We start from the raw sequence: 17,084 nt of genomic DNA, 5'->3' as shown, positions 1-17,084 counted from the left end.
ATTAATGGAAGCCCCTGGAAGCACTTCCTCCCAGTGAAAATACAAGCCAAAAGCAACATCATCTCCCTGAAGGAATCACTGAGGTAGGTGCCAATATTACATAATTCATAGGTGCAGAGGTAATGATTTTTATTCTAGCCATTCAACTCACCTGCTTAACCTCTACCTAAAATAGATCTTCAGGTCACATACACTGGACTAGCAATCAGAAAAGCATTCAATTTCTCAGAAGAAGTGCTAGAAAATAGATGCACAGTGCTTGTAGGCAGAATAATGGCCTCCCACGTCCTGACCCCCAGAACCTATGAACACACTCAGGCAAAGGAGAATTAAGGTTGCAGATGGAATTATGGTTGCTAGTCACCATTTTTAAAATAGGAAGATTATCCTGGATTATTCAGGTGGATACAATGTAATCACAAAGGTTTACAAATTACATCCTTGTAATCACCTTTGAAAAGTGGAGGGGATTGGGACTCCTGGGTCGTTCAGTTGGTTGGGCAGCTGCCTTCTACTCAGGTCGTGATCCTGGAGTCCCAGGATTGAGTCCCACATCGGGCTCCCTGCTCAGCGGGGAGTCTGTCTCTCTCTCTCTGACCTCTCCCCTCTCAGGGTCTCTCTCTCTCGTAAATAAATAAATAAAATCTTTTAAAAAGGGGGGATATGGGCAGAAGAACAGAGAAGGATATGTGACTTCAGAAGTCAGAGTGATGTCACCCATGTTGCTGGCTTTTAACATGGACAAAGCAGTCCATGATCTAAAGAATGTCGGTGGTCTCTATAAGCTGGAAAAGACATGGGAGTGGAGCCAACCCAGAGCCTACAGAAAGGAATGCAACCCTGAAGACACCTTAACTTTAGCCCCAGGAGAAATGTGTCAGATTCTGACCCATCTACAGAAGTGTAAGGTAATAAATTTGTGTTGCTTAAGCCACTAAGACTGTGGTAATTTGTTACGGCAGCCATAGAAAACTAATAGAAATGTCTTCAAAATTCAGTTAGTTTACATGTACCTTTTCTTGAGCAACTGCTAGAGAATGTGGACTTCCAAAATAAAGGAGTAAATTTTTTTAAAAAGAGGAAGACAGGGATCTAGGAAACTCCAAGACCTAGCCACTGGGTAGAGGAGAAGGATCCTGGGAAAGCAGGTGCTCTGCAAGCAGAAACCTCCGTGAGCCCAGGGAGAAGCAGCTGACAGCCTAGGAGGTGTGAGGGAGGAGCGATGGCAGACACTCCGTGTGTGTGGTCGGTCACAAAGGGGTTTTAACTCTTCTGAAAAACTGAGAAGGAATTAGTGATCGTGACATAAAAAACTAAACAAAGAGGGAGTTTTAACTCCAGAAGAGCAAGGTTGTTTGTAAAAAGGAAACATAATTGTCATACCCTATTTGTCTTGGAAGTGAACTCTATTTGCGTGTTTTAATAACACAGACATAGAAGTAACTTGATTAGAAAGATACAGGGAAGAAAAATAAAGTCTTGGACCTCTAGATCTCCATTTTTATTGGTTTACTGTTTGTTTATAGACTACAGAGGCACAGAATTGAGTTAATCATAATCCTTGGTTTATGGCTCACTCTTAACGTTGCCCCAAAGAAAAGCTAGAACCTTGACAACTATTTATAACCCCATCACCCTACGTGCAAACCCATATAACTTCTCCTCCATCTCAAGTAACCAATATCCTAAATGTTGTGTTCATGATTCCTTTGCTTTCCTCACATTTAATCTGGGCACTTTAAATTCATGACCACTCTGAGGATAAGGTTCCTCCTAGGCTAGAAACAGGAGGATAGAAGGGACTATTAACATCAACCACTCTGTACCCATAAAGCAGCAAATATTTATTCTCAGCAAGAGAGACTACAAAGTCTCAGAAAGGAGAGTGAACTGCAGGGCTTTCTCACACTAGATACTATTAGAATATTATTTAAGTGCCATCTAGCATTGCACGTACCTTATTTGTTCCCTCTTTAGCTACTCCTTTAAATGAAAGAGAATGGAGGGGGCGGTACACAGAGATGCCAAAGCAAGATGCTAATGGGCTGATCTCAGCACTGCGAGCATCTTCTACCACCTGCAGGCAACACTCCAAGACAGGCTTGCTTCCCCAGTTGATGTGTCCCGACGTCTTCCAGATTTGCCCCTGGCCCCAGACACTCTCGTGTTGCCTCCTATTATCCTAGAGCCTGTACCTTGGACAGCAGCACAGAGGGCCCTGGAGGCATGCATGTCACACCAGTCTGGAGCAGTGAGGTTGAGTTGAGCTCTGCCTGTGCCCTCTGAGGACCCCAACGCCCAGGCTGCCTAAAAGACAACTGTTTGCCTTGGCAACCCACCATGGTCAGTTAAGCAGGGCACCAGCAATCTGAAAGTCACTTATGGTCTATTTGAAAGATGTTTCTAACCAGAATTGAGTTCTACTGTACTAGAGCAATGGACTCATTGGCCATGGAGCTGTGAGGGCTCTGGGGTCCACTTAAGCATTTCCCAAGCAAGTAACTCAAGCACTTCCTTTTAGGATAGTTAACAGGTTTTACCCCAAAAGTGTCTCACAATTGAAGAAATTTGTCAAATGTTGATTAAAAACAAATCAAGATTCTTTTTGTACCTGCCTTCTCAAAACCTAATTTCCAAGAAGGTAGCATTTACTCAATTTTGCTCTGTGGTCTATAGCTGAGCCTCAGTCTCAACCACAATGTAGAAATGAGAACACCCAACCCGGAGGACTGCTGTGAGGGCGAATGAGATCATGAACTGAGAAGCATTTAGCATGGTATCTTCATATTTGGTGTCAGCAAATCTTACTTCCCTTCTCCTTTTCCTATGCTTTTCATTTTTCTTTCAAGTATTCCCCTTGGCTCCATAAATTATCCCTATAGGCAACCTTCCATGAAATTATGTGACACTGATTTCCTGGGCTCTGGGTGGCATCAGAGTAACTACGGCTACTACAAAGACCCCTCCCCAGCTTACCTGGTAGGACAAGGGACCCTGGGCCCAGTGGGGCAGAAATCCTGGTCAACATGGGAGTGTGGCATCCACTGCACACTCTTGGGAGAACCAATCCCAAGGCTTCAGTGGCAGCTCTACTTCTTCCTGAACCACTAAGGACTCATGGGTGGAGTCCTGGGTACTCAGCACAGTTTCATAATCACAGAAGAGGGGATTTGGCAGCCAGTTCAATGGAAGAAGCACTAGACTGAGCTTAGAGGTTTCCAGCTGGCTATTGACCCTAGCCAACACATGTCTGTGCTTCCTCAGTTATAGCATGCAGGGGTGTGGGCAGATGGTCTTCATGCTCTCTTTGTGATCCAATGAACCTCCATTTTAAAGGTTACCAACTGTGGTTTAATCAGAAGTCCAAGAAGCATAGTCCATGCATCCAAAATATATTTTATTGAGACTGGAACATCCACAGTAAAGTACACATTATGAAACATCAGAAAGACTCAAGTTTAACAACGTTCACATTCACAAATACAAACTGCTTTTGGCTCTGAGGCACACAGAGAACAAGGGGAATGGGGAAGACAAGGTACTGTCTTGGAGACCCAGACCTAGTGGGCTATGTGCGGGTCTTCCCCCACAGAGAAGGGTCTCCTCTGACTTGGCAGTATTTCTAGATGCCTTCACAAGGAGGAAAAGTAATGCTTTCCCCATGATTCCAGCGCAGGACAAACTATGTGTAATTCTGTTTTCTTTCTGGTTCAAAGAATTTCCATGGCAGCATTAAGATGAAACCATAGGCTACTTCTTGACACCACAGAGACAGTAGGCACAGACCTGGAAGCCATTTGGCCTGAAAAATCCATCTTGGGAACCCTATGGGCTTAGAAGCCAATCTGTCCCATGAAAGTCAAACATTTCAAACATTCTCATAAATAGAGAGAATAGGATAATGAACCCCCATGGCTAATTATAGGAAAGCAGATAATATGACCAAGTTCAGTTTCAATGAACAGTCAAGAGATTGAAGTGAAACCTGGACAAAGTCCTTCTCCCCAAACCTCACTTCTCCACTCAGCTCCATATCCGTGTTTGCTTTCAAGATCCATCTGGTGCTAGGAAGAAACCTAAAGCCAGTGTAAGAGTGGCAATTGTTTAGGGTGGGTGAATTAAGTTCTATTCTGCCTGTGTCTCCTGGTGACACAGTGAGTCACTCAGGACCAGACTGAACGTGATGAAAACACTCAGTCTCTGGAATGAGATTTCTCTGGCATGTTGAGTCATTAAGGACTATCACGATGTCACATGTTTCTGAAGGTGACATGGGAGCCACCAGGGTGATGTTGACAAGTGAGTCGTTTTGGGGGAACTGGCATGAAGAAGCCGTATTTATTATTCAGACAACACAGAGAAGTGGCCTGTCTAGACAGCTTGGGAGGATTTGAAGTGTCTAAGAGCAATTATTTCTGGCATGTTAGAGAGACTGCTCCATCATCTCCTGTAAAATCAGGGCAACGTTTTACCACTTCTTGTTCCATGTGAGTGCAAGATGGAAGGCATTATGCCTCCTCAATCAGTTTTGTTTCCCGGCTCATCATGATGGCCGCCTTCTGAGAACTTCATCCAGACCTTTCCCACCACTGACTACAAGAAGGCGGCAGTCTGTTGGCTCCATGACAGCCTTACTCTTGGGTTCCTCTCCCACCTCTTCTTCCAATTCTTCTTGTGGACACTACCCTTGGGAGAGAGGCTCGGAAGTTCTCTGTTATGCCCTGTTGCTTGCTTGTGTCTACGTGGAAAAGTGTAATTCAGGATGGAAGGAAGGGCATGCGCACACACACACGCAAAGGGAAAAGCTGTAAATAAATCCATAGCATATTAACAAAATGCAGAAAGGGGTGACTTTTGTTTTATTCTTTGTGCTCTTCTAAATTTTCCCAAGTTTTAATAATAATCCTTCTTTAAGAAAACTCAGTAATTCCTCTTTAAGGGCCCTAATTGGTCCTTTCTTGTCATTTGTCCAGCCAGCCACTATACTACTGAGATTCATCCTGGCCCAGGACTTCAGAAAGTGAGGCCCAAAAACCCTCCACATCAGCTGTGGCTCACTCATCTTTCAATGGCCAATGAATGTTGTTTGAGTAGAGTTCTGTGCATCTGGGCCAGCCACGCCCCAAGTATGACTCAGCTGTCCTTTATGAACATTCCACGGTCAGAGGGTTGTTAGGCAGCCAACTGACTCAGCCCTCATGTGGGCTGAAGCTGTCCTGGGTTCCCTGACTCAAGGAACCAAGGTGATATGCCTCACAGCATTTCTTAGACAGGAATTCATAAACACATGTCTGATTTGTAGTCGCCTTTTAGTTTTTACGTCAAATGGGGTAGAAGGCTAGACAGTATTTCCTAGGAAATCCAGGGTCCCGTGGCTTCTGTGGGGCCTTGTTTCTAGCATTGTGAAGGTCATGTGTGAGGGGACAGGCATTTTTCCAGGCTCCATCCTCAGGCCCTTTGCCGACCTCAGCTGGGGACAGCTTGCCCTCTCCCTGCCCTTCCCACCTCCCTCTAACTCACTGCCACGATGGGCTCCACAGCAGACAGGTCTGTCTTCCCAGACTGGAGTTGGGAGGAGGGCAAGAAGTTATTGGGCAGTGGAGCCCTCCGGCCATCACTCTTCTCTGTCCAAGCCACCCTGAAAGAAGCAACTGGGGAGGGTGGCCTCTCCTCCTGGGGCTTGGGCAGCCTTTGGCACATGCTCAGTAATGCCTTCAGCTCGACCCTGAAGTTCTCATTGAGCCAGCAGTAGATGAAGGGATTGTAGCAAGTGCTGCTCATGGCAAACCAGTGGAAGGCGAAGTAGAGGGCATTGTTGGTGTGGATGACCTTGCTGGACAGGAGGAGGACATAGCAGTTGAGGGGGAACCAGCAGAGAGCAAAGAGGACCACCACCAGCATCAGCATCTTGATGGTCTTCTTCTTCTTACGCCGAAGGGCCAGGTATTGCTCCGTGGTCACATCCCCAATGGTGTTACACAACCACAGCTTCTTGGCCACTCGGGCGTAGGCCACGGAGATGATGAGGAGGGGGAGGATGTACAGCAGGATGAAGGTAGCCAAGTCCAGGTACTTCCAGAAGAGGTCAGCTGGCTCAGGGAAGTCTGGCAGGCACAGGGAGCGGACGATGTTCTCACTGGTGGCAGGGGGGACAGGGAGAGACAGAGACAGAGAAACAGGGAGAGGCAGAGACGGAGAAAGGAAGAGGAGGGTGCGCCATTAGCGTGAAAGGCTTCATCCCAAGAAGCACCGGCCTTCCTCCCCTGGGCTCCAAGCCCATCTCTTAGAGCGCTTTTGCTACAGCATAATTATCTGGCACATTTCTGGCTCTCCCACTAGACTGGGAGTTCTAGAAGGATAAGGAGAACACCTGCTCTGTCTGTGCCTCTTAACCTTGTATTACTCTTGAATAGGCCTGCAACAGAGACCCAGTAAATATTTGTTCAATGAATGGATACAACACTGGTGTTCCTCGTCTTAGAACTAACTCACCCTGAGAGCACAACGTGCTCAGGAAATCCTGGAATTCCCCAGCCAGTTTATGACCTACTCCCATTCCAGAGGGGAATTAAGGAGGGGGGCAAAGAAATGATGGGTCTTAAGAACGTGAGTGGCAGAGCCCGAACTAACATACCTTCAGCCGTTCATATAATGAGTATCTCTTTTCTATGGAATGCACCCGGTCCTCTTGAGGAACCCCCAGAGCTCGTGTGTTAGGGCTCCGCAGATTCTGACCTGCTGAATGAGGAGGCGGGAGGCACCCACGCAGGGCCGGCAAGTACCTCCCTCGGCATCCGAACTCCCGCCTCGGGGAAGCGAAAACCGCGGGGCTGTTTTGACGGAAGGCTCACACGTAGGAAGCCACGCCACGAGATCTGTTGCTTACCAAGCCCAGACGGAGGCACCGGGAGCTGGGGGAAGGGCAGTCCTCTGTCCGGGTCACCAGCAAGCACGCGATAGAAAGCAGGTCGCAAGCACCTCTTGTGAGGAAGGGGGCTGCGGCGGGGCTCACTCGAAGTGGTCCCTTTAGAAGGTGACCCGGGAAAAATAAGGCAGGAACTTGTGGTGGGAACCCTAACCCCGTGTCCTAATCTAAACATCCCAATTGTGGGTGTGAATGGAGTTGTCATACTACAAAAGGTCTAAACTCAAAATGGCTGTTTTGTCCTCCCATCCTGTGGCTCAGTGCTCTTGTCCTAGGTGCTGGTGGCCCTCGTTACTGACAGAGAATTCTCTTTGCTTCTTTTAGCAGGGGAAAAAAAACAAACAAAAAAACCCAGGTCCCCATGGGTGAGGGCGGATGGGAGTCCCAGTGCTAGGGGATTTGGGTATGTGATTCATTTCAGTATCATAGAATTTGGGGAGGGAGCCTTTATAAATTACGGCTGACCCTTGAGCAACAGAGAGGTTAGGGGTACTGACCCCTGCACAGCTGAAAATCCATGGCTGATTTTTGACTTCCCCCAAATTTAACTACCAATCACCTACTATTGACTGGAAGCCATACTGAAAACATAAACAATTGATTAACACATTATTTTGTGTATGTATTAACTGTATTCTTCCAATAAAGTAAGGAAAAGAAAATGTTATTAAAACAAGAAGGATTTTAACCAACTGAGTGGCTCAGTGGGTTAAAGCGTCTGCCTTCAGCTCAGGTCATGATCCCAGCGTCCTGGGATCGAGTCCCGCATTGGACTCCCTGCTCAGTGGGGAGCCTGCTTCTCCCTCTGCCTCTGTAGCTCCCCCACTTGTGTTCTCTCTATGACAAAGAAGTAAATAAAATATTTAGAATTAAAATATTTAAAATCAGGAGAAAGAAAAAAAACACCTTTCTAGTGCTGGAATCTATCAGTGGCAAAAATCCACATAGAAGTCGATCCACACCGTTCGAACAAGTGTTGCTCAAGTGTCCGCTGTAGCTGTAACCAGCCTTCAGACTTAGTCTCTTGACCCTGCCTGTGTCACCGAAATGTATGTTTCTAAGTGCACACCTCAGGAGGAGCAGTGCGTGGCGACTGTGGGACACACTAGCACTGCGCCCCTAGATCCTCTCAGATCCCAGGCACAGGTCTGCAGTGCCAGGACACTAGCCCCAGACAACCCTGTGATCTTGTAGGTGCCTAGCCTCGGGCCACTGAAATCATTTCCTACAGACCCCTAAGAGCCAGAAGGGCCTGGAAGTTTCCATTTTCCCCAGGAAAGCCTGGAATATGAAAGCCCAGCTCCCTTGCTTCAAGGCTGAACAAACTCTGTGTTATCTTTGCTCTAGAGATCCGGTGCAGCTGGCTGTAGCTACCCCCAACAACCCTCCACCCCCAAACTGCACCTTCCCTTGGTCTCCCTCCACTTGTTATCCTGCGTCCCCTCTCCCTCAACCATGACCCCTGGGAGCACTTCCTTATAATCGATCTGTATCATCACAGGGTCTGTTTCTAAGGAACCTCATCGAAAACAACTATGAACTGATGAAAATCGCTTGAAGCTCATTCATTCACTCACTCATTTATTCAGTAAGTAAGTGATTACGTACTGAGAGCCTGTTACGTGGAGACAGTAAATTAGGGGCTAGGGGACACCAAGGTAGCAGAATCAAAAATGGGGCCAACTCTCCCCAACCTTACAGTCCAGCTGGGGGCAGCACCTTCAGTGAACTAGTACCACACACAAGTGTTTAAATTTTTAAAAAATGAAGTGCTTTGAAAGAAATTCTCATTCTGTGAGAGGATATGACTGACCAAGAAGCCTGAAAAGGAGGCAGAGGGAAGTGGAGCTTCCTGCCTCAGACACACGGACACAGGCACGTTCTGTTTGCAGGTCGGGTGAGGGCATTTAAACATCACCATTTTAGGGGTGCCTGGGTGGCTCCGTCATTAAGCATCTGCCTTCGGCTCAGGTCATGGTCCCAAGGTCCTGGGTCGAGCCCTGCGCTGGGTTCCCTGCTCAGGGGGAGCCTGCTTCTCTCTCTCCCGCTTGCCCTAGCTTATGTTCCCGCTCATGCTGTGTCACTCTGTCAAATAAATAAATAAAATCTTAAAAAATAAATAAATAAACAAACACCGCCAATTTAGAATTTTGCAACTTGGTCTGTGTGATTGTGTGGGTAAGCGTTCCCAGTGACAGAAGCTGTTCGCTACTGCCTTGACCTTGCAGACAAACTGGGTGGAGAACAAGGAGGAGCCGAAGTGGTTGAGAGGAAGAGAGGAGAAAGAGAGAAAGGGATGCCACAGAGAGTGGTGGTTATCGGCCCCCCACCCCCACTCAGAAGCAAGAGGATGGGAGACAGACAGAGGGAAGAGCTGGGTGCAGCAGGTACTGAGGTCAGGGCCGGAGTGGGGAAGCTCAGATTTCCCTGTCGAAGTCCTCGGCGCCCACGGGCTGCTCCTTACTAGCCAACTCACCTGTACTTGAAGGTAAATAATTTCTGGCAGATGGCGTGTGGGAGTGAAAAGAACGTCGCCATGGTCCAGATGACCGTGATGTAGATGACCCCTTTTGTGATGGAGATCCGGGGTTTCAACGGATGCATGATGACCTGGAAAACAAGCATTGTGTCACCAGCAGAAGAAATGCAGAAGCAGACACAATCCTGACGACGCAACTGCCGTGTCTCTCTAAGGCAGGCAGGTCCGATTTTATAAAGGAGCACCCCTGGACCATGCCACCCCCATGGCCCCCCTCCAGTGAGTCGTCTGGACTCAGAGACTCCAAGCAGCTCAGAGCCGTCTTCCCATCGTATGTGGCAGAAGGAGGGGGCGGGGCAGGGGTGGGGTAGGAGGTCTGCTTGCATGACACCCACAAGACCAGGAGAAGGACAAGCCATGGTCGGCCTCTGCCTTGGGATCGTGCCCTCCCCCCTCCCCCAGGACCCTTTAGGTCACGGAGGGCGCTGACCTCATGGGAAGCTGCATGGATGTTTATCTGGGCATTCACAACCCTGGTGATGAAATTATTTGTTTATTGGGGCGCCTGGGTGGCTCAGTGGGTTAAGCCTCTGCCTTCAGCTTGAGTCATGATCCCAGGGTCCTGGGATGGAGCCCCGCATCAGGCTCTCTGCTCAGCAGGAGCCTGCTTCCCCCTCTCTCTCTCTCTGCCTGCCTCTCTGCCTGCTTGTGATCTCTGTCTGTCAAATAAATAAATAAAATCTTTTAAAAAATTTATTTATTTAAATTATTGCATTTGTTGTTAAAGCTGCAGTGGGGTCCAGCTTTCCCACGCCTATAGTAAAGCCTGGATTGCAGACTTTGGGCTGAAAAGTATCCTGGAATTGCCACAACGTGACAATCCATTCTCCTTAAACCTTTAGGTCAAGACTTGAAATTTCATGGCATCCTTGTCTTCTAAGAGCAGGAGCATTCTCTTTCTTACAAAAGGCACCCTGAGACACGCGAATCCAGGGTTGGGGGGAGAGGTCATATAGAGTGACACAGTGGACATTCTGGCTGTGTCTCCCCAAATTTTTCTCCAGTTTTTTTTTCTAGGTTTAATGGGAGGAAGTCGCAGGCTTTAGAAGCGGCTCTGCACAGCCCCCTTCTGGAGGCTGCCCTCTTCGCCCCTCACGCTCCCTCCTTGTTCAGGTTGCTGAGACAAGTGAGAGCCTGGGTCAGAGGCCCTGGACATCACTTGAAGATTTCACTGGCTTTGGGACGAGTCCCCATTTTGGGGGTTTATAACACAGCATCGTGATCAATGTGGGCAAGACTTATCCCTGTGCTCCTCAGACTGACCCATCTTTGGCCCAAGGGTCACTCAGCCATGTTAAGATGGGGGTAAGCACAGGCCAGGTAAGGGCGACCCAGAATCCCTCTTGTTGAATTCAGGGAGAAGGTTAAGAAGGGCAAATATATTTGTATGCCAGAAAAATATTTGTATGCCAGCTTTTCAGACATTGCCCAAAGCGTCTGCAATAGAAACGCCAAAATGACGGACTTGCAGGGCTGAAGAAATCTGTTTGCCCGGCCCAGTTCCCTCCCAATGATGAATGTCTGCTAAACCATCCCTTTCAAGTGTCATCCGGCCCTTGTTTAAAAGTGCCAGTGAAATGAAACTCATTACCTTCCCAGGCAGCTCTGTTCTATGAGAAAATTCTTTCTCACACTGAGCTGTATCTTTGAATCTGTGTCTTTGAAGCCTCCTCTCCCTTGGTCTTTGTTTGCGTCTCTTGGGGCTACTCACAATAAATTCTACCCTCTCTCTGTCCGGTGGCCCTTATGGTATAGGCCTTGTAGGTGCCCCTCGGCTTTCTCAGAGCAGGGTGGTCTAGTGATCAGAGCAGAGGCTTGAAGCCAGACAGACCTCAGTGCTAATTCTAGCTTCATCGGTCACCAGTTAGGTGATCTTGGGAAAGCTTGGCACGCACTTTCTCCTCGATTCCACACAGACCTAATGATGCAACATGGACCGACGGAATCAGCGTGTGGGAAGTCCTTGCCACGGAGGCGTCCTCCTCCAGGATGGGCATCCCCAGGCCCTCTTTGGTTTCCTTTGCCATATCCACCACGTGCGTCTGATGGGGCAGGACAACGAGCAGGGCCTTCCTGCCCTACCCCGAGGCCCGCTCCTGCCACCTGGATACTCTAGCTTCCTCCTCGATAAGGGGGCCAAGAAACAGCCATCTCCCTTGACTCTGCCCTGCCGTGATTTGCCAATGTCTTTTCATGTGTGATTTTCAGGTTGGCTTTTCTACACCCAAGACAAGCTCATTAATTTCTAAGATACAACATGGAAGCCTTTGCTGGAACAACAAACTGGGAGTAATGATTTTCTCGTAGCACTTAGCACACGTGTTTTAAAATGCCTAGCCTGGGTGCTCAAACTGATCAATGAGACAACTCCGCATGCTGAAACATGTGCTAGAACACTGTGTTGGACCCTGCAGTTCCCTGAGAAGCGAAGCCTGATGGGGACAGACAGGGGGTCAGGGGTAGGTGCCCTCACCTGGTGGCGGTCGACGGCGATGGCTGTCAACGTCAGTGCGGAGACATGCAGGGAGCAGTACTGGGCGAAGCGGCTGACGTGGCACATGCCTTTCCCGAACACCCAGGTGCTGTTCACAAAGCGGACCTGGAAACCAGCCCACAGAGGTCAGAGGCCTTGAGCCTGACACCCAGCCCCTGTGGCCTCTGAGGAGCTTCCCTCAGGAGGTCTCTTCCACTCCACTCTCCTCAGCTGTGGGTCACACACAATTTCCTCCGGCAGGACTGATTTCCAATCATTCGATTCAGGGAAACCTGATCACGTTGCTGGGGCCGCCCCCTGGTAGGTGTCAGGAGAGGGTGGGAATCCGTGGGCTTTGGACTTGGACTTGCCGCCTCCACTGGTCTCTAGATGTGTGGCCTGGGCAGAGGGATACAATCTCTCTGAACCTCAGTTTCCTTATTTGTAGGCTTATTGTAAGGATTAAGGTTTCAGAAGGTCTATAAAGGGTGGAACACCGTGTCTGGCAGATCAGTAGAAAGATATTTTTAGAAAGAAACAGTAGCTATTTTTCTGGTAATAATAAAATCCATTCTTGGCCCGCGTGAGTTCAGACTTAATGGGGGACACACATAGGAAAAATCACAACAGAGCGTGGGGACTGTGCTCTCTAATGTTGACTAAGCAAACCTACAAGTCCATCTGGGAAGGGGACTGAGGGGCCTGGAGAGCGGCAGGCAGGCTGGGGAGAAGACAAGGTCCAGGCCAGTGTGGAGCCCTAGGAGCAGACCGAGGCCTCATCCCACATCACCCACAGCTGCCGGCTCACTCCCTCAGTGCTCCAGCCGCTCCTGACCGATGCCCGAGAAAGCTCAGGCACTGATTCTGAACAAGTCTGGGGAGAGGACCCAGTATCTCAGGATGCAAGAAGGGAAGTATTCAGTGCCAGAGAAGGCCCGGAGAGAGGGCCACAAGGCGGGGTGGGAGGGGGCTGAGGCTGATGGGAAACACGATAGAGTAAATAACAGAGCAAGTCAGTTGGACAGGAAGGATACCATTCAGTGATTTACAGCAGAGTATTTGCCTCTACGACTGTCACCTGGGGCAAAGCTCTTAGGCTCTACGGGCTTTACTGTCCTCGTCAGTAAAATGGGCTAAAGTTGTTGTGAAAATCGAACAGGAAAGAACACGTGGAGAATAGGTAGAGCAGTGCTTTGTACAGAGGAAGCACTTAACACAGCAACTACTCCCGTTATGACATGAGACACTTGAGATGACCTTTAAAGAGTAAGTAGTCTTGGGCGCCTGGGTGGCTCAGTCGGTTAAGCGTCTGCCTTTGGCTCAGCTCATGATCCCAGGGTCCGGGATTGAGCCCCGTGTCCGGGTTCCTGTTCGGTGGAAAGCCTGCTTCTCCCTCTCCCACTCCCCCTGCTTATGTTCCCTCTCTTGCTGTGTCTCTCTCTGTCCAATACATAAAAAAGGAATCTTTAAAAAAAGAAAAGAAAAAAGGAATAAATAGTCTTTGTTTCTATAGTAGTAAGACAAAGGCTTGGCCCTGAGTCAGAAATCCCAGGCCCTGTTTGAGGAATAAACAGTGGGATGGTTTGGCAGGAGTGTGTGGAAGAGTCGCGAGGGACCACGCGTATGGCCAGATCGTGACATTAGGACAGCAGACCGAAGATTTACTCTCTGTGGGGCTGGGAGCCAGCAGCCATATGAGGCTTTTGAGCCGTCCGTGAACATCATGGGGCTAGACATCGCCAGCGATTCCTGCTTCTCACCTCCCACCTTCAAGACATTACAGAGCGAACTGGGGCTGCCTTGCTCGGCTTTCAGATCATCTCGTCTTTTCCAGTCCCAAGGCCGTGGTCCTCGTGATGTGCCCCACCATTTCTCCCCTGGACCGTTTCCAGCCTCCTAAAGGCTTCCCCCGTCCTCCGATTTTGGCTGCTCATGATTCAGGCTTCACACTGCTGATGGTATTTTCCCAACTAAAAATCCGATTACTGTCACCTTCCCGCTTCGCCTCATCCTGGCCTTCAGGACAGAGCCAGATGCCTCCGGAGTACCCAGGCCCCTTCACAAGCTGGTCCCAGCCTTCCTGGCCCACCTCCGCTTGTCTCTAGCTCCCCACGCACCCCCTACGGCACTCTGTCCTGCTGCCCCCCCCCCCCCACCCCATCAAGAGCCACTCAACATCCCCTCAACACAAAATGAGCTTTGACACACTTCGCCTTTGGTCTCCCGGTCCCTCTGTCTGCGTGGAGCCTTCGCCTCGACCTGGGAAACTCCGGCCCTTCCAGGCCGCTTTGAAATGTCACATTCTTTGTACAGTCTCCTGTGACCCTCTCCTGGGACTCTGGCAGGACAGAACCAATGATTCTCTCCTCCAGTCTCCACCACATTCTATGCATGCCTCTGCCACCGGAATTGTAAGTAACTGTTTGCTTTTCTTTCGATGACCAGAGCTAAACTTCATGCTCACTGTCGTGTGTCAAGTGGACAGGAAAAGAGACCAGAGACGAAGAACGTTGTCACCAACTAGCTGGAAGACAGGATGCCTTACCTTAGAAGACCCTCCCCCCAGCCCTTTCATACACTCTTGTGCTTCAAGGTAACAGGGGATTCGGGATTGGGGTGGGGGTGGTATTTGGAGCCCTTCTGTCCTTGGCTGGTGACAAGAGGATTCCGAGTAGCCAGGAATCAGTTAGATATCAGCTGGCTAGCAAGCAGGAGAAGTCCATGGTTTGGAGTAGTGGAAGCTTAACATAGTCCAAGAACACCCCCACCCCTTCACCTGCCACCCCCGGGTTCAATGGCTTAGTGGACAGACCTCTGGACTTGAGTCAGAAAAGTAATTCTTATCATGCCTTTTGCCAAAAACTAGCTAAGTGACCTTGGACAAGGGACTGAACTTTCCTCACCGGCAAAACGCAATTTTCTCATAAGTGAGGACAAAAGAAAGAATATAGTATTAAAATGTGAGGTTTGGGGGCCCCTGGTGGCTCAGTGGGTTAAAGCCTCTGCCTTCGGCTCAGGTCATGATCCCAGGGTCCTGAGATCGAGCCCCACATCGGGCTCTCTGTTCAGCGGGGAGCCTGCTTCCTCCTCTCTCTCTGCCTGCCTCTCTGCCTACTTGTGATCTCTGTCTGTCAAATAAATAAATAAAATCTTTAAGAGAAAAAAAAAAGGAAAAAACTGTGAGGTTTGGAAGGATGTTCACACAGGTGGGAGTTCACCCTCTTCCTTTGGCTTGTCTATTATTTCTGGTTGAGTATGAGTGTGAGAAAGAGACAGGGAGGGAGAGAGACAGAGAGTCTGCTTTGGTCAAAATACCAATAATAACAAGGTTATTCCATGAAGCGGAAAAAAAAAAAAGCAAAAAACAAAAAACAAAAACGTGACTCATGCGGCAGAAACCTAAGGGATAACTGTCATTAGACTGCGTGGTCCTAGCCCTCACAATCCCAAACCATCCAGGAGCACCACACTCCCGAGTCCCAAGTCCCGGAGAAACGGGAAGAACACAGTTCATGCCAAGCAGCCAGTGCCTTAGTGTAGGGGTGGAGGGTGGGGGGGTGTTCATCTACCACCCACGTGCAAGTACCCCCAGCCCGGCCCTGGGACCCAAGCCCACCTCATTCTCATCTCTTCCCCAACACACTTCTGACACAGCCTCATTGTCAAACCACAAAAGAGAGACGCAATTTAAATAAGTGGTCTAGGAAAATGCACTTAAGTGTCCATTAACAATTTGCAATTGTTTGCTGTTGCAGCTGTGGCACAAAGCAGCACCCGAGGGTGGCAGCGGGGCATTGAATGGGCTGGAACTTTGGGGATGGGGGGGGGGGGACCGTAGCCATCTCTGCCAACACTTCCAGGAGCTTCGATTTACCGCTTGATATCCAATAGGCCCAAGGCCAGTGCTATTAAACAGGAAGTGGTCATTCGCTCTGGGGTGACTGCAGACACTCCAGTCACTGACCCCGGTGCCCCCAGCTGCAGAAGCTCGAGCTCAGAAGGTGAGGAGACAGACAGAAGAGAGAGCGGGAGGGAAGACAGAAAAACAAAGCCACAGAGAAGGACAGGAAGAGTGGGAAAGGGAAGATCGAGACCGTCACCACCGGGAGGGAAAAAGATGAAGACACAAAGAGTCAGAGCACAGGGACAAAAGTCTGCGAGACAGGACTGAGTTCAGACTTCAGCGAGGAAGCCAAAACGGAAGGAGCTGGAGAGGCGCAGCCCGTGCCCCCCCCCCACCCACCCACCAGGGCGCCTCGGGCCAGACGCGGGGCAACCGGAGGAAAACTGGAAGGACCGAGGGGAGAGGGGCGCCGGGCATGCGGGACGGGCGGGGGCCAAGCGGGGGCCGGGGCCTCACCAAGGTGAAGGGCGTGTTGAGCAGCGTGATCATGATGTCGGCGACCGCCAGGTTGACGATGAAGAGGCTGGTGGCCGAGTGCATTCGCTGGTTCTTGAAGATGACATGACAGACCAGGACGTTGCCGAAGAGCGAGAAGACGATGATGAAGGAGTAAGCCACGATGAGCAGGGCTTTCACCGTGGGGTTCTGGGACTCGGCCCCGTAACGCCTCCGGCCCACAAAGTTCTGCCAGTCGGAGAAGGTGTAGTTGCCCCAGAAGAAGTGCGAGGCGTTGGGCACCGCCAGGGCCGCCTCCAGGCCCGGCTCGTCGGCCCGGCCCTCGGGGCGCTCGGCGGCTCGCACCAGCGGGAGCAGGAAGAGCAGCACCCCGCGCGCGCCCATCCTGCGGGAGCCCCGGCACCGGAGCCCGCGCCGCGCCCACGCCCGCCGGGAGGGGAGGGCGCCGGCTGCGCTCCACCGCCCGCCGCACTTCTCCGGCTCTGCGCAGCGCCGCGCCAGGGCTCCGGCTCCTGCCCCGGCTCCCGCTCCCGCTCCGGCGATGACGCGCGCCCGCTCCGCCCGCCCGGCCGGCGGCCCCTTCGGGAATGCAACCCCGCGGGGCTCCCAAGGCTTTCTCCCCGCGCGCGCTCGCCCGCTCGCTTTTGGCGCGCCGCGCTCCGCCGGCTCCCACGCCGGGAGTACAACTCCGCCCGGCTTCCGGGGCTCTGTCCCTAAGTCACACTCGCCCCGCCATCCCGCCCCAGCGGGCAGGCGGGTGGCAGCCGCCCCCGTGGGGATGCCTGGC

The 17,084-nt window shown here is 50.5% G+C and overlaps 1 protein-coding gene across 1 annotated transcript; it reads right to left on the bottom strand.

Annotated features, from left to right (window-relative positions):
- Positions 1 to 3,376: 3,376 nt before the first annotated feature.
- On the bottom strand, positions 3,377 to 16,802 carry GPR83 (G protein-coupled receptor 83). Its single transcript, XM_032356777.1, has 4 exons — positions 16,298 to 16,802; positions 11,938 to 12,063; positions 9,402 to 9,535; positions 3,377 to 6,136 (listed from the first exon to the last, which is right to left on the bottom strand). The coding sequence occupies exons 1-4, from the start codon at positions 16,679 to 16,681 to the stop codon at positions 5,512 to 5,514; spliced, it is 1,269 nt and encodes a 422-aa protein (XP_032212668.1). The 5' UTR covers positions 16,682 to 16,802; the 3' UTR covers positions 3,377 to 5,511.
- Positions 16,803 to 17,084: the final 282 nt, after the last annotated feature.

The sequence above is a fragment of the Mustela erminea genome, chromosome 9 (genome assembly GCF_009829155.1).
Source record: "Mustela erminea isolate mMusErm1 chromosome 9, mMusErm1.Pri, whole genome shotgun sequence".
Lineage (NCBI taxonomy): Eukaryota > Metazoa > Chordata > Mammalia > Carnivora > Mustelidae > Mustela > Mustela erminea.
This window is presented reverse-complemented; position numbering and strand designations above follow the sequence as displayed.